Genomic DNA, 25305 nt, shown 5'->3' with positions numbered 1-25305 from the left:
CACGTTTTGGTTTTATTGCAGGACTAAGAAGTTGTCATCAAAAAATTTAAAGAATCCTTATGAAGAGCCAAGCAGAGAGAGTAGCAGTAGCAGGCCTTCAGACAGCGAGGCCAGGATGGCCTCTTATCCCCAACCTTGGGTAATGTGACCAAAGTACATGAAGCAAGAAATTGGCTTCATGTAGATCCCAGTTAATTTTTTCTCATAATTTTCTTCTATCCTGTAACTTCTTCTTCTAACTTGTATTTTTGTGAATTATGTAAAAAGTCTTTCCCAATTTTTAGGTAATCTCTTTCAAATTGTTTTCTTAAAAGCCCAAGACTATGCTCTACTTTTCTTTCTTTTATCTTCTGGTTTCTCATTGTAGCTGTTTGTTTGTTCGTTTGTTTATTCATTTCTTTGAAACACAGCTGATGCTCTAATTTTCTTAATATTTTTTTTCTTCACATACATTTTAAATCTCTAAATTTCAGCAGCAAAATAGTTGCCAGGTATAGCAAATAAAAATACAGGACACCTAGATAAGTTCATACTTACAGTGAATGTTCAAATTAAAATTCAAATTTAATTGGGTGTCTTATATTTTATCTGGCAAACCTATACATTTTCCAAAAAGCATAGTGATTGGGAAGTTCAAAATGCTTCATAAATCACCCACTTCAGTAACTGATCTTGAAACCGTATAGGGCAAGCTTAGATAGGCTAAGCTTCCTTGAAACTGTTGGAATTTCCATTTCCAGACACCTGTCAGAGACAACTTGAGTGGTTCAGTGTGTACTGCTGGTATTATTGGGGGCATATATTGCAGAAGAGGCTGGTCTAATACGTGGCAGATCCATTGGGGGATTTGAAACCTGTGGGCAAATAGGGAAAAGGTTATTAGGGGATGTTTTGGAGGGGCAGAGGCAACATTTGTCTCCTTCCCACACCTCCCCCACTCCCCTGCCCCCACCATACTCTTTCCCAGAGAATAGCTTTCCTGTGGCCATGCTTTTGCTCAACAGGTCATCACTGATCCTGCCTCTTATAGGCATTCAGTGTATACTTGTTTTCTGGCTACAACTTAAAATACAAAAATAAAACAAGAAATGTGAAGTCTAGCCTTACACTCCTACTAATTGGCTGTCTGAATCTTCAGTAGGTTACTTATCCCCTGTTTCCTCTTCAGGACACTGAGGGGTGTGGATTAGATGACCTCTGAGATTCCTTCTGTATCTTCAGATCCCTAAGTGTGTGCTTCTTGGTGGGCTTACCTCTAGAACATCCTCAGTTCTTTGAGTGCTGTGAGTTCTTTGAGCTGTGTGGACTTCTGACTGACCTGTATTGCACCTGTTGGGCTCTATGGCGTTTCATTCAGGTTTTGAGTAGCAACTTTAATTCATGTTAAATCATTGGAAAAGAAGGAGAAACCATCTGTATCTAGTTTTTAAAAAAAATCAAAAACACTTGCCACTGTCATTAGCAGCTTGTTGGCTCCAAGCTGTGGGAGGAGGCCTCGGGCTGCTGAGCTCAGTCCCCCAACCCATCATAACTGTCCACTCTAATTGTCATTGACACCAGCTGCTGCTACAGATCTCAGTGGGAGCAGGAGAGAGCTGAGCCTCTGAGATGGCAGGAGAAGCAGCAGAACCGAATTTGGTTCCATCAGCTGCTTTTCTCATCTCATCCCAGAATCTGAGGACCTATGTTCTTCTGGGCAGACAAACATGTGGCTGGAAAATTTGCAGTGCAGAGGGGCTGGCTATAGATTTTAGTCAGAAATAATGGCGTATGCCCTTAAACAATGGATCGTGTAACAATTTTGCAATATGTCACTGCAGAGACCATTAATGAAGAGAAAGCAGTGAAGGATAATTAGCATTGTGGAAAATAAGAAAATGGAAACACGTGTTCATGGGATTCGCCAACATTTCTCTCCCTAATTGACTCCAGTCGTTGTGCTTCCTACACTTTTCTCAAAGAGAAATATGAGCAGGGAGGGTTTTGTTGTTTTTTTTTCGATTCCCTTTTCCTTATTTTATTTCTGAGTTATGGACTCTTCCTGTGGAGGGTCCATTTCTGAACCAACAGAGAGCATGATCAGCTAAAATCTTGGGGGCAGTCCCCCTTACTGATGGGTGAGGAAGGACTTTTGCAAATTGCATTATTTGTCCTAAGGCATGAGATAACTTATTTTCTTTCATTTTAGCATTGACCTATTTTCTTTCATCGATCTATTTTAATACCTAATCCATCTAGTGTGAATGTGAGCCAGTGGACTCTGGTCAGCCTACACTCCAAGTGCCCAACCAATTGTGGGTAATACAATAAGGACAAAAATAATAATTTTTTTGACCAAAGAGAAATGCTGAATCTTTCTGGGCCTGCCTTTTAGAATTCTTGTTGCTAAAGTGTTCAACTATGAAAAGGCATTTGGGGGATTCCTGCAAAACAGTAGCTATGCTATTAGTTGTTGTTACCTGCTAATGACCCCAACCTCCTCAGAACTTGGTAGCATGTTTAAATGAATTTTATTAACTAAACAAATACATTTATTTGAAAAATTGGAGTACATACTTATATGAGCTCTTATTTGTCTGGTCTTTGGGCAATGTTTAGAACACTTAGGGATTCTTGGATTGCTTTAAATAAAACAGTGGGACCCTTGGGATCCATGACCCAAAAGTTAGGATTCCAGAATTAGAATAGATCTTCAGTAAAGGCATTGGTAGTGCCTATTTGCCTTAATCAACATAAGGCTCCCAGTTGAAAACTGAATCTTTTATTAGCAAGAGAGATAAATTTGACAGGGCCTTTCTTTCAGCTTCCACCTTCCATATGATGATCACAATGAAGCCATAGACTTTGACTTAATGTGTGTTGAAATCATTGATGAGTTATAGCTATGTCCTCTCCCTCCCTTCCTCCCCTGTATACTCTGCAGTTTGTGGTTATAAAGGAACATCAAAATCTCAGGAATGGAAGTCAACCTATGGCCGTCAAGGATGGTGAGGCAGCAGATGTTAGCCGGTTTTCCTCTCCGGAGCCAGGTGAGTGGTTATCTTTACCTGGATCCTGAGTGTTTTCCTGAATGTGAAATTCTCACAGATGCGCAGATACAATACTTCAACTGTATAAGCTATGTGAGCAGCTGAGCTGTAGTGAAATGCCATAGACCTTTAGAGAAATGTATTTGGATTAGATTCTTATCTTGCACGAGATTACCATGTTCGCTCAAAATTCTGGTCACATACCAGTCTGCTAGATCACTTCGAGCAAACACACAATGAGTGACTATTATGAATTCAGCTGCATTTTTTAGATCATTCTTGGGGTTAGGGATCTGTACTGGTAGCCATAGGTATAGTTCTGGTGAAATTGTAAATGACTCCAAGAAAACGTGTTCCATGTTCTAGTAGGAAGGTTCCTGTGAATTTAAGTTGTTCTGGGGGTCTTCCTGGGGATTTGGGAGTGTTTACATCTTATCAAGGGCCAGCCCTCAGCCAAATGCCTGGCCATCTGTGAAGTCCATTCGGGCTACTGGGAGAGGGTCCATAAAAACAACCCAGGTTCTCAGACTACTCTGGAATTCAATCTGCTTCAGGTGGAAATGGAATTAGATACCTTATAATACTTTTGCCAAGAGTTGCATTATGATAAACATCTTGAGCATGGGGCTCAGATATCAATTTTATTTCATAACTCAGAGGACAAGGTTGAACATGTTTGAATCATAAGCTGTTAGAAAGTTTCAGAGAAACTTTGAGCCAACAAAACCAGTTTCTGTGCTGAGGGGGGGTTTCAGCTTTGCTTATATTTTCTGATGTCTGCCCTTTGTGAATATGCTTGTTACTCTCCTCTTCAAATTTCCCTAAAGAGAGAACATAGGATTCTTGTTTTACAAAACTCACTCTGCATCTGTCTCATACATGTATTGCCATGTAACCCAAATTCAGTAGAACGTTTTTTTTCCTTTGGTGAAGGCTTTGGATATTAAGGTACACTTTAGAATTGAATATTAAAACTACAATAAATAATATTTTATATATAAACTGTTACCAGGTTTGTTCCCCACTTAATGAAAACGTTGGGCATTTTCAAAAGTTGCTTGGGTTTTGTTGTTATTACCAATGTTATGAGAAAGTAATGGAACATCCTATCATTACATATTGCTTTTTCTTGAGGAGCTAAAAACACATTATTCTTTGTTACAAAAGTAATTCACTGTGGAGGTATATATAATTTTTCCAGTTAATCAGTAGCACAATGATTTGACCAAGGTATGGTTAAACTCAGAAAAAAACTCAGGATCTGGTTAGCTAAGTGCACAGGAAAAGATTAGAATAGCCTTTTTGCTTATTCTACTGTGGTTTGACTTACTCTCTGTGGGCCATTCATAAAACTGTCTCCTAATTTGAGTGATCACACCCTCTGATCACGGCCAGCTGTCTCATAAATGCACGAGATAAAAGTGCACAAAGAGATCCAAGGTAGGGAAGTAGAATGGAAAATGAGATAAAAGATTGAGATTGGCTCTGAGCCAATTCCTTCTCTGCTCCTGGAAAACCCATAAAAACACAGACTGTACTAGTGGTGGATCCAAGGAACCATATTCATTGACCTCAACCAACATCAATTGGTGCAGGTTGAGTTAGCACCATGCTATGGGCAAAGTACCATGCTAGGCATGCAAGTGCACCTCAGCTCTGTTCTCAAGTCTCCCAGAAAGGGAGAGAAATGCACAGAGAATGTCAGAAGAATGTCAAGCATGGCCTTTGAATCATCTCATCCAACCAAGACTAATTTTTTAGAAATCGGGTCCAGAGAGTCTGAGAATGGATTCATTTTGTGTCTCATCTTTCAGGCCTACTCTCTAATCACTATCATTAGGGCCTCTCTTGCTGGGCATTGTGAATGATGTGAACCCTAAAGTTTCTTATTACTTTTGTATAGGGTCAGTAAAACGGACCTCATGGAGAAATGAACACCAGTTATATAAGGACACAGAGCAAGGCTGCTGCACTCCACCATCCAGTAATAGAGGCACCGGCTCTCAGTCAATGGAGCAGAGCTTTTCTGTCACCTCCTATGAGGCACAGCCCATTGCTTTGGGGGTTGAGAAGCCACAGTCTCTCCTATCAGCTAACCCTTATTGCAACAAAGGGCCCCAGATCCACCACACCAAATGAAGCTGATTCAGTGACAACTGGAATTAAAAGGTCAAAAAGTATAAACTGTATTGATAGACGGTAATATTTCATTTCAAAAAGTAGAGGGAAAATACAGACTTTGGTGCCACAATCTCTTCAACTAATCACCAACCCAGGGTCCTGGAGACAAATATGTAGTTGTGCTTTTGTTTCTTCCTTCAAGCAGTCCCACTGCAGATTTTCAAGTAAAAGCGACTGGGAGAATCACTAGGGAACTCATTAGAAACTGGAACACAGTATTACTCTGTTATCTTCAGTAGTCAATACAGACAGATTTTTTTTTTCTCTGCAGCCCCAGAAGAAATTAGGTGAAAGCAGGTAACCACACTTGTCTGTTTATATAAGGTAATTCCTTTTATCTGGACAGAATATTTAGCTCAATCTTATAAAAATGATTAGAATATTAAAATTGCTGTTATGATACATTGTAGGTACCTAACCTACCATCAGTGTGGTCCATGCTGTTAATTTCATGGAACGAATTTTTATAAATTGACCAAAAAATGTATTAACTTAGAACCTGATTTCTTTGGAATGAGTTGGCTTATTTTTTCTATTTTAAAATCTTTGAATTAAAATATTTTATTTTTAAAAAATAACTCAAGAGACATCAGTGTTTCTCAAGCTTTACCATTCTTTCTCCATGAAATGTTTTTAATGAAAACGGTAAAATTTTCCTTTCATGTGTTGGCACAGAATTTTTACTTCTTTTCAAATGTGAGATTGCAAGCAAATTTTCAGTTTTATTTTCATTTTGAACAACGAATATCTTCCAATTATTTAAATAAAATCATCATAAAACATAAACATTTTCTTGTATTCCTGGTTAAGTTATAAATTATACTCTAAGGGATATTAAAGTTGAACCAAAGTGATTTTCCAAGGTGATTGTCAGAGCTTCCTATTGTTAAAGTTCTAAAAATAGTTTTGAAATGTGTTGTTGTAACTTTGTAAAGTAAAACTTCACAAGGTGTTCTAATTCAATCTTATTCTTATAGCTAAGACGTTATAAATCACACAACCTAATACAGTAAGCGTAGACTATTTGGGCCTTTGGATTATTCAGTTTATGCATTAGCTGGTCCTTTTGCTTATCTTTTCTTGCATTTCTTTTCAACTCCTTAGACTTTGGTTAGGCCAGAAATCAGCATAAAAAGGAGTTGAAGCACATCTCTTCAAGGCGATACTTAGAAATTTTGGTAAAGATTTAATGGTGAGGAGGATAACTTATATTAGATAATTATTCAGTGTGACCCCTTTCACAGATTTATACAAATACAGATTTTTCTTTATTCTGTATAAAATTTTCCTCTAATTGACAGTGGGTACCCTGAAGGATTAGAAGACCTATTTTTTTTTTGATGGGTGAAATGACCTCAGAAAACAATACTCAGAATGTTCCCAACTATAGCGAAATTATATTCTGAAATGTGAATGGTTTTTTTCCTCCTAACATCAAGCATTTCTGAAGTTTTCAGGGTATAGATTATACAATTTTTAAAAATTTTACTACCTTTTTCTTTTAGAATTTCAATGATAACTAAAGAGATGACATGAGACCATAGTAGCTCATAACGTAACATTATCTTTGAACCAGATAATCCCTTTTCCTTCAAGACTTTCAATGAATCTAATACCTCATAAATTAGGACCATGTTAAATCCCAAACCAGGTGGTAACACTGGCTTACTGGTCAGATTAAAGAAAAAGCGTACTTTGCATTCTTTAATCACCAAGTCACCATGAAGAGATAGCTCCCTTTCTTATGGTTCCACATTTCTACCAGAAATATCCTCCTTTAAGAAATTATTTTAGAAAAGAGCATTTTCATCTGAGATGTTTGATTTTCATTTTTTCCAAACTGAATATTTTTATTTCCTAACTCTCATGGTCTCATTGGGCACAATGCCTGATTGTGATTTTGTTTGACTAACATGTTGCCTACTACATATAAAATGGGCATTCCACCCTCTTTTCTAGCATCTAATGAAGGCTGACTACACTGTATTCTTTTATTTTTTAAGAAGATTTTATTTATTTATACATGAGAGACACACAGAGAGAGGCAGAGACATAGGCAGAGGGAGAAGCAGGCTTCCTGTGGAGTCCCAGGACCCTGGGATCACACCCTGAGCCAAAGGCAGATGCCCAACCAATGAGCCACCCAGACATTCCCACTGTATTCTTTTAAAACAAGTTCCATATATTGGCCTTAATTTCCAGCTCATGTCCTTTTCATGTAAATCAATTATTATTGTGTGATAATTGTGTTAAAAGCACTAAATAATAAATCCTTAAAAAGTAATCTGGGGAGAAAAGGAAGATACCGAGTCATTTTAAGTAGCTGTGAGAGGCAACATGTTGTTATGTTTTGCTTTGTTTTACTTTTTCCTTCTTTTTTTGAGTCTTTAAATGAGAAACTCTAGCTGTATGCATTGTTTCGACCTGAGCTTTCCAAATTTAGACATTCCTGAAGCAGAGAGTACTTTCCCACTTTGAACTTGATAGGACTTTTGTAGCTAGTAGCCATACGCAAGCAACAGCATAACTCCATAGGAAAATATGTGGCATTTATTTATTTTTTTAAAAGATTTGTTTATTTATTTATTCATGAGAGACACAGAGAGAAAGAGAGGCAGAGACACAGGCAGAGTGAGAAGCAGGCTTGACACAGGGAGCCCGACATGGGACTCGATCCCTGGTCTCCAGGATCAGGCCCTGGGCTGAAGGCGGCGCTAAACCCCTGAGCCACCCGGGCTGCCCAAGACAGACATTTAGTATGATGTTAATCATGGACACATCTGAAACAGAGACTTTAAGGAAGCATCTAAATTGCAAAACAGAAAAATTTCCTAGCTGGTGTTCATTTATTTTTTTTCCTCTACAGTGAATATTTGGCCCTTCTGACATGATTCAGTGTCTGATGGGACAGAAGAAAATTAAGATGTGCCACACTCAACAATTAAACCTACAGGGTGCATTCCTTTTTTTTTTAAGCTTTAATTTTAATTCCAGTTAGTTAACATACAGTGTTATGTTAGTTTCAGGTGTACAATATAGTGATTTAAGACTTCCATACAACATTCGGTGCTCATCACAAATGCACTCCTTAATCCCCATCACCTATTTCACCCATCCCCCCCACCTCTCCTCTGGTAACCATCAATTTGTTCTTTATAGTCTATTTAGAGTCTATTTCTTGGTTTGTCTCTCTTTATTCCCTGTGTTCATTTGTTTTGTTTCCTAAATTCCACGTGTGAGAGAAATCATATAGAATTTTCTTTCTCTGACTTATTTTGTTTAGCATTATATTCTCTCGCTCCACTGAAGTCATTGCAGATGGCAAGATTTCATTCTTTTTATGACTGAATAATATTCCATTATATATATACATATATACCGTATCTTCTTTATCCTTTCATCAGTTGATGGACAGTTGGACTGCTTCAGTAGTTTGGCCATTATAAATAATGCTTCAATAAACATTGGAGTGAATGCTTTTGTATTCTTTGGGTAAATCCCCAGTAGTGCAGTTGCTGGATTGTGTGGTTTGTCCTAGCTCTGGGAGAAACACTGTTGGTTATTTTGATAGAGGCTGCATTAAATGTGTAGATTGCTTTGGGTAGTATAGACATTTTAACAATATTTGTTCTTCCAATCCCTGAGCGTGGAATGTCTTCTGTTTCTTCATGTCATCTTCAATTTCTTTCATCAGGAATTAATAGTTTTAAAAGTACAGATTTTTTACATCTTTGGTTAGGTTTGTTCTTAAGTATCTTCTTATTTTTGGCGCAATTGTAAATGAGACTATTTTCTTAATTTCTCTTTCTGCTACTTCATTATTAGTGTATAGAAATGCAACAGATCTCTGTTCATTGCTTTTGAATCTTGCAACTTAACTGACTTCATTTATCAGTTTTAGCAGGTTTTTGGTGGAATCTTTAAGGTTTTCTATACATAGTATCCTGTCATCTGCAAATAGTGAAAGTTTTACTTCTTATCAATTTGGATGCATTTGGGTTTTTTTGTTGTTGTTCTTGTTTTGTTACTGTGGCTAGGACTTGCAGTACTACGTTGAATAAAAGTGGTGATAAGGGACAGCCTTCTCTTGTTGTGACCTTAGGGGAGAGGCTCACAGTTCTTTCCCATTAAGGATGATATTTGTGGGTTTTTCATATATGGACTTTATTATGTTGAGGTGTGTTCCCTCTAAACCTACTTATTGAGGGCTTTTATTGTGAATGGATGTTGTACTTTGTCAAATGCTCTTTTGGCATCTATTGAACTGATCATATGGTTCTTATGCATCTCTTATTGATATGATGTGTCACATTGGTCGATTTGCAAATATTGAACCACCCTTACAACCCAGGAATAAGTCCCACATAAGCATGGTGAATTATTTTTTTTAATGTACTTTTGGATTCAGTTTGCTAGTATTTCATTGAAAATTTTTGCATCTATATTCATTAGAGAGATTGGCCTGTAGTTTTCTTTTTTAGTAGTATCTTTATTTGGTTTGCTATCAAAATAATGCTGACCTCATAAAATGAATTTGGAAGTTTTCCTCTTTTTTCTGATTTCTGGAGTAGTTTGAGAAAAATAGATATTAACTCTTCTTTGAATGTTTGGTAGAATTTACCTGTAAAGTCATCTGGTCCTGGACTTTTGTTTGTTGAGAGTTTTTGGATTACTGTTTCAATTTCATTCTATTTCTTCTTGTTTATGTTTTGGTAGTTTACATATTTCTAGGAATTTTATCCATTTCTTCTAAGTTGTGCAATTTGTTGGTGTACAGTTTTTCATAAGATTCTCTTTCAATTGTATTTCTGAGGCATTGGCTATTATTTCTTCTCTCTCACTTGTGATTTTATGTATTTGAGTCCTGTCTCTTTTTTTTTCTTGATAAGTCTGGCTAGAGGTTTATCAATTTTATTGATTTTTTAAAAGAACCAGCTCCTAATTTCATTGATCTGCTCTATTGTTTTTTTGTTTTTTTGTTTTGGTTTTTATATCATTTATTTCTGCTCTAATGGTTATTATTGCTTTCCTTCTGCTTGTTTTAGGTTTTGTTTGTATTCTTCTTCTACCTTGTTTAGGTGTAAGGTTGTTTATTTGAGAGTTTTCTTGCTTTTTGAGGTAGGCCTGTCTTGCTATAAACTTCCTTCTTAGAGCTGGTTTTTCTGCATCCCAGAGGTTTTTGACCATTGTGTTTTCATTTTCATTTGTTTCCATGTACTTTTTTATTTCTTCTTTTATTTCCTGGTTGATTCATTCATTGTTTAGTAGCATGTTATTTATCTTCCACCTATTTGTGATCTTTCCAGATTTTTTTTTTTTTTTTTTTTTTTTTTTTTTTTTTTTTTGTGGATGACTTCTAGTTTCATAGTCTTTTGGCCAGAAAATATATATGGAATGACTTCAATATTCTGAATTTGTTGAGACTTGTTTTGTGGGCTGATGATATGTGATCTATTCTGGAGAATGTTCCATGTGCACTTGAAAAGAATGTGTATTCTGCTGTTTTAGGATGGAACGTTCTGAATATATCAGTTAAGCCCATCTGTTCCAGTGTGTCATTCAAAGCCACCATTTGCTTGTTGATTTCCTGTTTAGATGATCTGTCCATTAATGTGAGTGGGGTGTTAAAGTTCCCTACTCTTATTGTATTATTATTGATTAGTTCCTTTATGTTTGTTATTAACTGGTTTATATATCTGGGTACTCCCATGTTAGGTACATAACTATTTATAATTGACATATCTTCTTGTTGGATTGTTCCCTTTATTATAATATGGTGTCCTTCTTTGTCTCTTGTTACAGTATTTGTTTTAAAGTCTACTTTGTGCAATATAAGTTTTGCTACTCCTGCCTTCTTTTGACATCCATTTGCATGATAGATGTTTTCTCCATTTCTCTGCTTCTTCCAGCCTGCTGTTCATTCTATCAGGTGTGTTTCTCATTTTGCTTATTGTGTCCTTTATCTCTGCTGTAGTATCCCTTATCTCTGTGTTAAGGGTCTCACTCATGTCTTCCACTTTTTTCTGAAGTCCAGTGAGTATCCATATGATTATTAGTTTAGATTCTCTATCAGGCATGTTACTTTTACCGTTTCACTTAGATCTCTGGCGATGGCCTTGTCCTGTTCTTTCATTTGGGACACATTCCTCTGTCTTCTTATTTTGTCTAAGTCTCCATGTCTGTTACTGTGTATTAGGAAAGTCAACTACCTCCCCTATTCTTGAGGGTAATGGCCTTATGAGGAAAGATCCTGTAGTGCCCTGCCATGTAGTGCCCCCTGCTTCGTGGGGCCTGGTGCTTCCAGGAGTGTCTCTAATGTGTGCTGCTTTTGCTCTTCTATTTTGTCCTGGCCATTTTATTCTTTAGGCCAGTCATCTGCAGCAGCTCTCCTTGCCTCTTACAGGCAGTGTTTGGTCCCTGGCCAGAAGGTGGTATATTTTAGCCAGGTGTGCTCTGGTCTGTTTGTCAAATGAGCCCTGTCACCACCACTACCACCAGAACTGAGGCTCTGCAAAACTCCTAGGTCAAGAGATGGTTTGAATAGGGCTTTGGGCCAGTCTTCTCGGGGAGGAGATCTGCTGTCCTGGGACTGAGGCAAGCACAACTTGGAGGAACAGTTCCAGTGGAGTGCAGGAAGGTGGGGATTGGTGGTAAGCAAGTTAGGTAGTGAGTGTTGGTGCTGTGCTGGTTCCCGCAGGTGGCTCTGTGTTTATGCTGAGGGGTGGAGGAGGGACATGGCACCTGCCAATTTCTTTGTTCCCAGAAGGATCTCTGTGAATGATGCCTCTCTGGGATGCATTCTGAGATGACTGAATAACCTCCCCACTGCGTGCCATAAGTGCTCTTCAGATCACTATTCCCATGCTGTATGTTTCTGGGCTGTTTGCTGGCCTTTCCTCCAATAGTAGCCTCAATGCCCCCATGGTTTCCCTGAGCCAAGCATGTTTAAAATTCCAAGCTTTAACCCCCACTGTTTGCAAGAACTCATTAAATTTGACCCCTCCTGCTTTCCAAGCCAATTGCTATGGGAATTCCTTCTCCTTGTGTGCTCCCTGTGTACTCTTCACCCTGTGTACTCTTCACTACTCCTACTGTGTGCTCCCTCTTTCACCCTTCTCCATGACCACCATCCCCACCTCCAGCAGTGGCTATGATTTGTTTCTCTCCCAAGCCCATGTCCACACTTCCTACCTTCTTCAGTGTGGCCTCTTCTCTACCTTTAGTTGTGGGGTTTGTTCTACCTGTCTTCAGGGCCATTTCTGGAGGTATTTCAGATAATTTTATAGTTATCCAATTGTATTTGTGAGACAGGGCAAGCCTAGGATCCTTCTTTTTTTTTTTAAACTTAAATCCACTTTTTATTCTTTCATAGATTTTAACAATTATACACAACTTTTAACATAAAGATAGTAAAATCTCAAGGATAAGCAGGCAATATATATGGCCTCCTCTATTCGTTCTTCAGGATGGAAGGAAATTTCCAAATGGTACAATGTGTGAGATTTAACACTGGAAAAATACATATGAAACTTGTTTAACTGGCTCCACCTAGGACCAGACATAGCACAATAAATATAGAACTGCATCGTCTTTTTAAAAGATTGTTGTAATTTTAACACATTCTTACCACAGAAATATGATCAGTGACCAATTTGAAATTCTACAATATACAGGTGGAGGAACACTTATAATGAATATCAGAGCATCTTGTATCTCTAGCATCTTCACATCCATACATCAACAGTCTTAAAAGGGATTAGAAATTACATTGCAAATTCAGAACAACAAAAAACAAACTTGGTCAAACTTTCTTCATCCTATCATTCCTTACTATCACAATCCTAGTTCACTGGTAGGTTTAAGGTAGGAATAGAGCCTAGGATCCTTCTACTCCACCACCATCTTCCAACCAGTTTCCAGGATGCATTCTAAATGAAAAGTTGTAAATCCCAAATTAATGGCTGAGTTGTTTGGGTTCTTGTTTTTAATTTATACAATTCATCTGTCAAAATAATGAAAGTATAATAAAACTGTTATCATTCAGAACCTTTAGGGAATCATTTTGGACAGTGAGTCAAATGTTTGCACCTTGGTTTCTTTAGTTTTTGAGATAAAGCATCCTTAGTGTGAAAACAACTTAAAGTCCCAGCAAGTACCAATACAAACTAAGGTATTATTACTACTTCCAAAGTGTTGATATACTGTAGACCTTACTGCTTTAAACACCAATGTTTTAGGATAACTCCTTTTCTCTCATTATGTAAAACATGTTGAGCATAGGTATATCTCTTATTGATAAACATGTTAAGCATAAATAGGCATTTTCTTGATAAAGTAAGAGCTTCATTACACATCAGCTTTAATAAAATGCTATCATTTTGTGATCATCAGGGCTCCTTTACTGTATATTAAAGGTTCTTAGGTCTTGAGTCCAAACATTTAAATCTATTATTTATATTACTTTTCCTGTGGACTTTCAAGCTGTCAGCTCTCATGCCTCCATCAATTACCTTCTATGCAAGCTCCTCATCTCACCTTCCTTGTTGTTTCTGTTTTATAAACTTGAGGTTCAGATAACCAAGCAAGTTAGCATTGTAAATACAGTAAGAATAAATGTATATTGAAGGCAAGTTTAAGAACATTTCCTGAGTAAATTACATACATTTTAGCCCTTAGACTTTTGGCATGTTACATCCTGTTATTTTTTTCCTTACTGTTTTTGGCTACATCCTCAGAATGCAGATATATTTATTCCAAATAGATGAGGTGATGTCATCATATATATAATGACAATACATGATATAGTGGTTAAGAAGATGGTCTCTAAAGTCTATAGGACTGAATTTAAACACTATATATTGTATTACATACTAGCTTTATTATCTTGTTCAAACTACTTAATCTCTCTAAGCTTCAATTTCCTCATCTCCATGACGGGCAGAATAACATTACTGTCGTCATAGGATTGTTGTGCTTTGAAGTGAAATAATGCATACACGGTGCTTGCCATAGAATTAAATCATATTATTATTGTTATTATTTTGCCCCTTTTTCAAGACCAGTTTCAATAGTATTAGCTTACAGTATGGTAAACTTGTTTGTACTGTTTCTAATCTAGGCAACTGGCCCATGAAGACAGGAAAAGAGCAGAGCCCAAAACCCCTGGGTCAGAATTTCAAGAGGCATTGTACACAAATATCCAGACAGATTAAACATTTAATTTCAGTTTTACATACAAATGACTACCTTAGACATAATTTTGGGATATGTTAGTCATTTATTCATCAAGTTTTATGCACGGGATAAAAAAATTAATGAGAGCATTAATTATTGACTATATTAGTGTGGGACAACACTGTGCAGTTTATCTGTGCCCAGGTAGAGCAGAGAAAATTATTTTTTTGTTTTTGTTTTTATCTATTTTTTAAGGCAATATGCTTATAAGCAGAAGTTTTTGAGAAATCTTGTAAGGCTTCTAAAAATCTCAGTTTACTTTCATGATTCAAATAGTAATTAAATATCCCATGTATTATGAGAGTAACTCCTTTGTATATTTTAGTGAGATATTTCTCTAAGATTTGTTGGCGGCTGTTAAGCCAAGTAGGAATACACTGTCAAATGTGGACATTAGTTTTAAATACATATTAATTTGTTAGAGCTGGAGACAGCAGCAGAAAAGACACAGGTGGTGACTTATAATGATAGGTAAGAGGATATATAATTAGAGTTATAAAACTACTTGATCTCTGTCAACAGCCACTTTCCAAAATTTTTCACCATCATAATGTGCTTTTATTAGTATTTCCACCTGTTGCCTCAATGATAAGGAAATACCACCCAAAAGAGGTATGGCAATGACTGGGCTATGACTGATCTTTAAAACCATTTATACCCTAATCCCAGTTAAACCTACCTAGTCTTTTTTTTTTTTAATTTTATTTATTTATGATAGTCACAGAGAGAGAGAGAGAGAGGCAGAGACAGACGGAGGGAGAAGCAGGCTCCATGCACTGGGAGCCCGACGTGGGACTCGATCCCAGGTCTCCAGGATCACGCCCCCGGCCAAAGGCAGGCGCCAAACTGCTGCGCCACCCAGGGATCCCCAAACCTACCTAGTCTTATAGGTCTGGGTATGTATGATAGGTTGCACTATCAAAAAATCTTTAAATCTGTGGAATTAAAATATTTTTCTCCATAATTATATCTTACATTTGTATTGTGGCTTCTAATTGTTGTATTCCTTATCTTATTTGACTTCATTATTTCTCACATCCAATCTAAAAATGTCAGTGGAGCAGATACTCTTTTCATTTTGTTTGTTCTTAAAGATTATAGCCAAAATTGAAGGAAAGTAAAGATGAATAATAAAATACATTACTAGAGATAAGAAATAACTTCATAAGGATAAAATATTTATTTTTCCAGAAATATACTACAGTTCTAAAATCATATGCAAAAAAATCATGCACATAATACCCATCCTCAAATATATAAAGCAAAAAATCAACAACATCAGAGTATCAACAGTATCACAATAGATTTTACTATACTACTCTTGGTAATTAATAAACTTGGGAGAGAAAAAATTAGTAAGGCTATAGAAGACTTTAAAATATGTAATTAGAATTGGATATATATGGTGCACAAAGAACTTCATGGAAATTAATAAGTGCTAGTTCACAATATAGCTTCAATACGTTTCTGAAAACCACAAGAATATGGTGATACAGGCCATACTGAAATTAAGTCAGTTAATAATGTGATAATTAAATGTTTGTAAATTACAGAAACATTTCTAAATAACTTATGGGCCAAATAAGAAATCATAATGGAAATTAGAAAATATATAGAACCAAAAAATTGTGAAAATTCTAGACACAACAATGAATGGTATATAACTAAATTGACATTGAGGAGGAATTTTATAGCTTTATATCCTTATAAAGGAAAAAAAAAAGAAAATTAATGAGCTAACAAGTACCCAGCTGAAGAAATTTAAAAAGGGAAATCAGAATAACTCCAAAGAAAATATAAGCAAAGATTTCATAAAGAGGAGAAATTACTAAAATAGGAAAAAATATAAGGATCAAAAAAGCCAAAAGTTAGTTTTTTGAATAAATTTAACAAATATACAACAATATTGTTTCCACTATCAAAAAGTCTTTGAACCTGTGGGATTAAATTTTTTAATCAGAAGAAAAAGAATGAACAAATAATATTATTAATGAAAAGGGCATAAAACTACAGGTGTTGTAACAATTCTAAAAAATAAGAGAATAGTATGAATGACTTTGTGACAATAAAATTTCAAATTTAAGCCAATGGACAATTGTTTAGAAAAAATCAGTTTACCAAAACTGACTGAGAAACAGAAAATCTGAATAGTCCTAAATCCATTAAAGAAATTTTAAATATTAAAAATCTTTCCACAAGGAAAGTATAAACTTTACATATTTGGTAGCTTTGTATTGTGTCAATTCTGTTTCCCAGAATTCTATTCCTGTGTGTATATATATAAACACAGGTGTCAACTAGTTCTGTGTGCACAGGTGTCAACTCGTTCTGTCTTAACCATGTTGATTGCAGTCAGGTTGCAGATTGTTCTTCCTCTCCTTTACTTAGTGTTCATCTCTTTTTCCTGACTGTTGGGTCTAATGCACATCAGTGATCTCAAGCCACTTGCCACAGATGCAAAAGTCTTCCATTAACCTCCCTGATGCTCTGCTTCATGCTCCCACTTCTCCACACTTGAGAAGGTAGGAGCATCTGGCTCCACATCATCTTAAATTTGCACTTTAAAACAACAGTGAGATACCACTACACACCTATAGAATGGACAAAATCTGGAATCTGGAACACTGACAACACAAAATGCTGGCCAGGATGTGAAGCATCGGGAACTTATTTGTTGCCTGTGGAAACGCAAAATGGCACATCTGCTTTATGAGATGATTGGTATTCCTTATAAAACTAAATGTACACTGATGATATGGTCCAGCAATCAACTTCTTGGCATTTACCCAAGGTATTTGAATATGTTCACACAAAAACCTGTACATAGATGTTTATAGCAGCTTTATTCATAGTTGCCAAAACTTGGAAGCAACAAGATGCCCTTCAGTAGGTGAATGGATAAATAAACTGTGGGGCATCTAGACAATGGGATATTATTTAGCACTAAGAAGAAATGAGCTGTCAAACATGAAAAGACACAGAGGACCCTAAAATGTTTTCCTCAGTGAAAAACGTCAATCTGAAGAGGATACATACGGTATGATTCCAACTGTAGAGACAATAAAAAGATCAGTGGCTGTCAGGAATTAAATGGGAGGGATAAATGGGTGAAGCACAGATGATTAGAGCAGTAAAAATACTCTGTATGATAATACAGATGATAGATACATGTCATATTTTTGCCCAAACCCATAGCACGTACAATACCAAGAGTCAACTCTAAGGTGAACTGTGGACTTTGGGGGATTATGATGTGTCACTGTAAGTTCATCAGTTATAACAAATGTACCATTCTGGTGGGGGATTCCAGTAATGGGAGAAGCAGGTGTGGGGGCAAGAGGTTTATGAGAAATCTCTGTAACTTCCTCTCAATTTTGCTATGAACCTAAAACTGCAAAGAAGTCTGAAAAATTGTTTAATTTTAAAATGGTATGGGATTAGTAGAACCCTTATTTCTTTTTTTAAAAAAAGATTTACTATTTATTTGAGAGAGAGAGAGAATGAGAGGACAGGCAGAGGGAGAGGGAGAAGAGGGAAAGAATCTCAAGCAAACTCACTGCTGAGTGCAGAACTGGATACAGGGTTCAATTTCATCACCCTGAGATCGTGACCTGAGCTGAAATCAAGAGTCCGATGCACAACCAACTGAGTCACCCAAATAAGTCACCTTATTTCTAAAATAGACAAGTATGGTGCAAGAAAGAAAGATTGCAGGCCAAACTCAATTATTAATATAGATGCAAAAGTCTGGACAAAATTTTAACAAATGAATTCAGCGCTGTATTAAAAAGGTAACATATCATGACCAGGTGGGAATTCTATAAGTGAAAAATTGACTAAATATTTAAAGCCAGTAAGTATAAAAGTAACAAAAGAAAAAAAACTTTTTAATAAATGCAGAAAAGGAATTCAATATAATTCAACATCAATTCATTGCAAAATCTTAACAAAATGAGAAAAGAGAAATTCTTTAACTTAATGAAAAATCTACCAGAATCCCACAGCAAACATTATATTTAATGATGAAATATTGAAGATCATTATTAAGATAAAGATGCCATATATCATCATTTTCATTCAACATTGTGCTAGATGTTGCAGACAGCACAGTAATATTCCCAAAACAATAAGAATAATTTTTTAAACTATGCAAATATTGAAAACAAGGAAATTAAACTCATTATTTTTAGATGATATAGCTATTCATAGAAAACAAAAAGAATACAGTTAAATTACAAGAAGTAACACAAAAGTATTGTATCTTGGTAACACTATCTCGAAAATGTAGTAGAAAAAATATTTAACAATTACAGTAGTAATATAAATATGAAGTAACCATGAATAAATCTAAGTGGGTCCTGGTCAATTATGGGGAAAATAAAAAACTTAGCTAAAAGGCATGAAAAATGGCCGAAAAGAAGATATATCATGTCATGGATAGAAATTCTTAATATAAAAAAGTTGTCAATTCTCATCAAATATTTCAATTCAATAAAATTTTAATAAAAATCTCATGTTTTAAAAATAAAATTTGACAAGCTAATTCTAAAATTTAAACAGAACGATCAGGCTATGAGAGTATAGAATAGCCGAAATTTGCTGTGAACAATTAGAACACTGGATAAAATACAAACAGCCTATCTGAAGTCACTGGAGAGCTCCTAAGGCAGTGAGGATTTGTAGGGTTAAAATCTTGAGTAGAAGGATTGAGAAATGCAGAGATAACCCTGATATTTATTGAGAAATTTTTCTTTAACCCAAGGCTATTAAAAAGTGTGCTCCTATAAATGTTTCTAAAATAATTGTAGTTTTGTCTTCTACATTTAAATCTATATCCTACCTTGGATTGATTTTTATGTAAATGTGTAAGGTAGGGATCTGTTTCTTTATATTCTATATGGATAACCAAGTTTCTCAGTTGTCCTTACTGATAGTCCATTTTTTCTCACCAGTGTGCATTGCATGCTCTATTACCTTTCAGGTTGCTATGTGTGGGTCATTTTATATTCCATTTGTCTGTTTGCATATTCCTGCAACAATACTACACTTCTTAGTTGCTATTGCTTTTTATAATTTCTGGTATCCTATAGATCAAATTCTCCTATTTAATTCTTCTCCATGGGTAACTTTTTATTTTTTTTATACACAGTCTATAGTCCTTTAAATCTACCCACATATTTGCCCTTTCAGTTATTCTTCACTTCTTGTATTTTCATGATTTGATCTGGGATCATTTTACTTCTGTCTGAAAAATTTCCTTTAGTATTTCCATTGGTGTGAGTCTCCTGGTGTCCAATTTTCTAGGTTTGTGTTTTCTATAATTCTTATTTGCCTTCATTTTTGTAAACAACGTTTTTGCTAGATGTTGAAATCTAGTTATTTTCTTTCAACACTTTAAACATTTCTCAATCAAGATACCCAAAATGAAAATATCGGTAAATTATCATTAAAATTAAGAAATTCTCCTTCTCAAAATACACCATAAGGAGGGTCAAAGTACAAAATGTACCTTTTAGAAGTTTGCAACAGACATAGCTGACAGATTTGTAACTGTTATAAATCTGGAAAATATAAATATTTCCTAAAAGCAATAAGAGAAAACAATGCTACAGAAAAATAGGCAGAAGAGGAAACACAAATGTCACCTCCAAACCACATGAAATACTATTGCATCAGTATTCAGGGGACAAGTCACAGTGGGATGCCATTTCACTCAGCCTCTGGCAGATATTTCACTCAGACAAGTCCAAGTTTTTAGCAAGAGAGTGGAACAACCAGTACTTTCACACAGCTGGTAGGGCTGTTAATTGGTATAATGATGTTGGCACTACCAAATGAAGTTGAACATGCTCATATTCCACAATTTATCAAGTTTAATCTGATGCCTATATCCTAGAGAAACCCTTATTTCTGTGTATCTCACAGTACATAGAAAAGAGTTCATAATAACAAAAAACTGGAAACCATATAAGTATCTACCAACAGTAATACGAAAAAGATATTATTGTATAGTCTCAGGGCACCTGGGTGGCTCAGTCGGTTAAGTGTCTGCCTTCAACTCAGGTCATGATCCCGGGATCATAGCTGGGAGTCTGGCTCCCTACTCAGTGGGGTCTACTTCTCTCTCTCCCTCTGCCCCATCCTTCCCTGGTACTTGCTCTCTCTCTCTCTTAAATAAATAAAGAAAATCTTTAAAAAGAGAGAAATTATTGCAGTCTTATTATAGAATAGAGTAGCTAAAAATAAGTGAATTGTAACCTCACACATGAAAATAGGTTAATTTGAAAAACAGGACTTAATCTGAGTTAGTTTGCAAAACAGGAAAGAAGAGAATTTTACATACTAAGTAATTCCATTATATAAAGTTCATAAGCAGGTAAGACTAACGATATGTTGTTTGTGGATGCAGGTTTAAAGTGGTACAATTATAAAGAAATTGCTGACAAAAAATCCTAAAGGGTAGTTGTCTTTGAAGGCAAGTGAGGATACTTTCAGTGATGGGTATCCAGGGTGTCCAGGACTTCTGAGATCCTGATAATGTTCTTCTCTAAGTCTCGGTAGGGGCTGCATAGGTATTATTATTAATTATTATTATTATTATTATTATTATTATTATTATTATTTCTCTATAAACTGCCCACATGTAATACCAAAAAAGTGGGGAAAATGTATACTTCACGGTTCCAAAGCCAAATGGTGAAAAGAATACAACAGAAATTGTCCCTAAATTCTACTAGGCACTTCATGGATTCCAAATCAGAATTATTCACATTCCTTGCATTTATTCGAGCTGGGCTTTCTGAAACCTGGCTCTCTGAAGCCACGGAGCATGCGTGCCGGGTTAACATGTTCTGAGCTGAAAATTTCCCTCCACAGTTGCAGGAGCCAGAAGAAGAGCAGAAAATGATATTCTCCACACACTTTGAACACATTTGGAAAATAGAAAGATAAAAACGAGAATGAGATCATGGAGATTCTCTCCCCCCAAAGAAAGGCTGTGTACAACAAAGGAGGAAATACATAGAAAAAAATAAAATTTGGCATTTGGAATTACCTGGTTGGGTATGGTAAAATAATAATAATAATAATAAAGAAAGAAAAAGATAATTGTGAAAAGAAAGTGCATTTAAATTTTGTTCATTTGATTTGCTTTGATCTTCTATGAACAGATCTGACCCTTGGCAATCCATTGTTCAGATTTTTTCCCCTTAACTTTCAGTTTTAAATTCTGCTTTTCAAATCATAACGTCCTGTGTTTACTAAATTATTCAACAGATTCATATGGCAATGTGTATGTTTGTCCCAAACTGGAAAGTAAAATGAAACTGTCTGTATTTCTTACATTCATAAAATAATGGGTAGGGATAACTCTTTAAGTAATTAAAGTAGAAAGGCAATCAAGATCACAAATGGAAGAAAGTAGAAGCTAAGATCCTCTGCCCCTCTCAGGGTTTTTAACCCTCAGTCTCAATCAAACTTTTTTTTTTTTTTTTTTTTTTTTTTTTGAGGGTGTTGCAATAAGTTTTTATTTTTATTTTTTTTTAATTAATTTTTATTGGTGTTCAATTTACCAACATACAGAAAAACACCCAGTGCTCATCCCGTCAAGTGTCCACCTCAGTGCCCGTCACCCATTCCCCTCCAACACCCGCCCTCCTCCCCCTCCACCACCCCTAGTTCGTTTCCCCGAGTTAGGAGTCTTTATGTTCTGTCTCCCTTCCTGATATTTCCCAACATTTCTTCTCCCTTCCTTTATATTCCCTTTCACTATTATTCATATTCCCCAAATGAATGAGAACATACACTGTTTGTCCTTCTCCGACTGACTTATTTCACTCAACATAATACCCTCCAGTTCCATCCACGTTGAAGCAAATGGTGGGTATTTGTCGTTTCTAATTGCTGAGTAATATTCTATTGTATACATAAACCACATCTTCTTTATCCATTCATCTTTCGATGGACACCGAGGCTCCTTCCACAGTTTGGCTATTGTGGCCATTGCTGATAGAAACATCGGGGTGCAGGTGTCCCGACGTTTCATTGCATCTGAATCTTTGGGGTAAATCCCCAACAGTGCAATTGCTGGGTCGTAGGGCAGGTCTATTTTTAACTCTTTGAGGAACCTCCACACAGTTCAACAGAACCAGGAGTTGGTTCTTTGAAAGAATTAATAAGATAGATAAACCATTAGCCAACCTTATTAAAAAGAAGAGAGAGAAGACTCAAATTAATAAAATCATGAATGAGAAAGGAGAGATCACTACCAACACCAAGGAAATACAAACGATTTTAAAAACATATTATGAACAGCTGTACGCCAATAAATTAGGAAATCTAGAAGAAATGGACGCATTCCTGGAAAGCCACAAACTACCAAAACTGGAGCAGGAAGAAATAGAAAACCTGAACAGGCCAATAACCAGGGAGGAAATTGAAGCAGTCATCAAAAACCTCCCAAGACACAAGAGTCCAGGGCCAGATGGCTTCCCAGGGGAATTCTATCAAACGTTTAAAGAAGAAATCATACCTATTCTACTAAAGCTGTTTGGAAAGATAGAAAGAGATGGAGTACTTCCAAATTCGTTCTACGAGGCCAGCATCACCTTAATTCCGAAACCAGACAAAGACCCCACCAAAAAGGAGAATTACAGACCAATATCCCTGATGAACATGGATGCAAAAATTCTCAACAAGATACTAGCCAATAGGATCCAACAACACATTAAGAAAATTATTCACCATGACCAAGTAGGATTTATCCCTGGGACACAAGGCTGGTTCAACACTCGTAAAACCATCAATGTGATTCATCATATCAGCAAGAGAAAAACCAAGAACCATATGATCCTCTCATTAGATGCAGAGAAAGCATTTGTCAATCAAACTTTTAAGAGCAGGTTTGTTTGTTGCTTTCTCATTCCAAACTCACGGCTTTCTTTCAATTTGTCTCTTGGATTCCAAAAACTTTGCATTCCCTCACAATTGTTATCACCTTTTTTTTTTCACGATTTTTATTATTTTTTATTGAAATTCAATTTGCTAACATACAGTATTACACCCAGGGCTCATCCCATCACGTGCCCTCCTTAGTGCTCATGACCCAGTCACCCCATCCCTCCCATCTTCTTCCCCTTCTGCAACCCTTTGTTTCCCAGGGTTAGGAGTCTCTCATGGTTTATCTTCCTCTCTAATTTTTCCCCACTCAGTTTCCCTCCTTTCCCTTATAGTCGCTTTCACTATTTCTTATATTCCACATATGAGCGAGACCATATGATAATTGTCTTTCTCCAGTTGACTTATTTCACTCAGCATGATACCCTCCAGTTTCATCCATGTTGAAGTAAATGGTGGGTATTCGTTCTTTCTGATGGCTGAGTAATATTCCATTGAATATATAGATCACATCTTCTTTATCTATTCATCTGTCGAAAGGCATCATGGCTCTCTCCACAATTTGGCTATTGTGGAGATTGCTGCTACGAACATTGGGGTACAGGTATCCTGTCATTACCATCTTCTGATTCAAAAACTGTCATGAAACTCAGGAAAGTTCTCAGAGAGTAAGGCAAGCAGAAAAATCTGGGGGCACCTGGGTGTTTCAGTTGGTTAAATGTGCAACTCCTGGTCTCTGCTCAGGCCATGATTATCATGGGTCATGGGATCGCACTCAGCAGGATGTCTGCTTGAGATACCCTCTGTTTGCTTGCTCTCTAAAAAACTGAATCTTAAAAGAAGAAGGAGGAGGAGGAGGAGGAGGAGGAGAGAGAGAAAACCGTGGACTTCAGTGATCACTCTGTTCCTTAAAGCAGTCACTCTACCTGCTTGTGATGGAAAGAGAGAAAAGAGCCTTTGTAATCCTAGCCCTGCCACCAATCTTAGATAAACAATGTATCCTAAAGGTTTAGTTCCATGCTCAAAGTAGAATTTCCTTTCCCAAGTCTCTGAAGAGGGTCCTTTCACTTCTCTTTTGACTTCACACCTGTAGTCAGGGGCAGCTTGGTACATCAAAGGACAGCTGCCATGCCATTGGAGTTGCAAGAACATTCTTCCTGTGACAACCATCCACTGGGCTGGCTCTGATGACTAGAAGACCAAGTCTTCATTTAATCCTTAAAATATTAGGAAATAGTATCTCCTTTTTCAAGACATGTCTCCTGAAAAAAATTTTTTTTCTCCCCCGGATGCCAAATCTCCCTGCCTTTGCTGTGCATTCCTCTCTCGATTACATTTTTAGACCTTTCGGAGTAGCTGGTGCCTCTCCCTGGAGGTTGGGCTACAGAATGTCAGTGTCCTTTTCAGAAGTGTGATGTCCAAATTGAGCACCATACTCCAGATGTGGTGCAGATGCCATGGAATACTAAGTGATTTATTTCCCCCTTTTCACTAAACTTCCCAAATGTTGCTCCTTTTGCTAGAAACCACGTCCCACGGGAAGCTCATACAGAAACAATCCAGGATTAGCTTCGGCCTCCCACTGGAGTTACCTGCTCTGAAAGAGTGTTTGGTGTGAAGTTGCCACAGTTCACAGGGCATCCCTCCAAGATGTGGGAGTGAAATATTTCCAGGTCCTGCAGCTGGGCAGGAACATACTCCATATGTTAAAATACATGTACAGCAGGAGTCAACTATAAACCCCAATATTGGGGCACCTGAGGGTCTCAGTGGTTGATCCCAGCTTCTGGGATCAGTCCCACGTCGGGGTCCCTGTATGGAGCCTGCTTCTCCTGCCTGTGTCTCTGCCTCTCATGAATAAATAAATAAAAATCCTTAAAACAAAACAAAACAAAACAAAAACTGAAGATCATGTTTATATAAATGGCTAACCAAACCAAATGTTTTAAAAGGTCTTATTTATTTG

General features: G+C 36.6%; 1 protein-coding gene across 3 annotated transcripts in view; it reads left to right on the top strand.

Annotated features, from left to right (window-relative positions):
* EGF (epidermal growth factor) overlaps positions 1 to 5996 on the top strand; it is a 93910-nt gene extending 87914 nt beyond the window's left edge. For all 3 annotated transcript variants that reach the window (XM_026017614.2, XM_072755482.1, XM_026017613.2), the window contains 3 exons: positions 22 to 139; positions 2924 to 3029; positions 4933 to 5996. In XM_026017614.2, coding sequence (XP_025873399.2) covers positions 22 to 139; positions 2924 to 3029; positions 4933 to 5168 — 460 coding nt within the window. In that variant the 3' untranslated portion in view covers positions 5169 to 5996. The remainder of the gene's footprint in view (positions 1 to 21; positions 140 to 2923; positions 3030 to 4932) is intronic.
* The last annotated feature ends 19309 nt before the right edge of the window (positions 5997 to 25305 follow it).

This window comes from Vulpes vulpes, chromosome 4, assembly GCF_048418805.1.
Source record: "Vulpes vulpes isolate BD-2025 chromosome 4, VulVul3, whole genome shotgun sequence".
NCBI lineage: Eukaryota > Metazoa > Chordata > Mammalia > Carnivora > Canidae > Vulpes > Vulpes vulpes.
The sequence above is the reverse complement of the archived record's forward strand: the minus strand, read 5'-3'. Positions and strand labels throughout refer to the sequence as shown.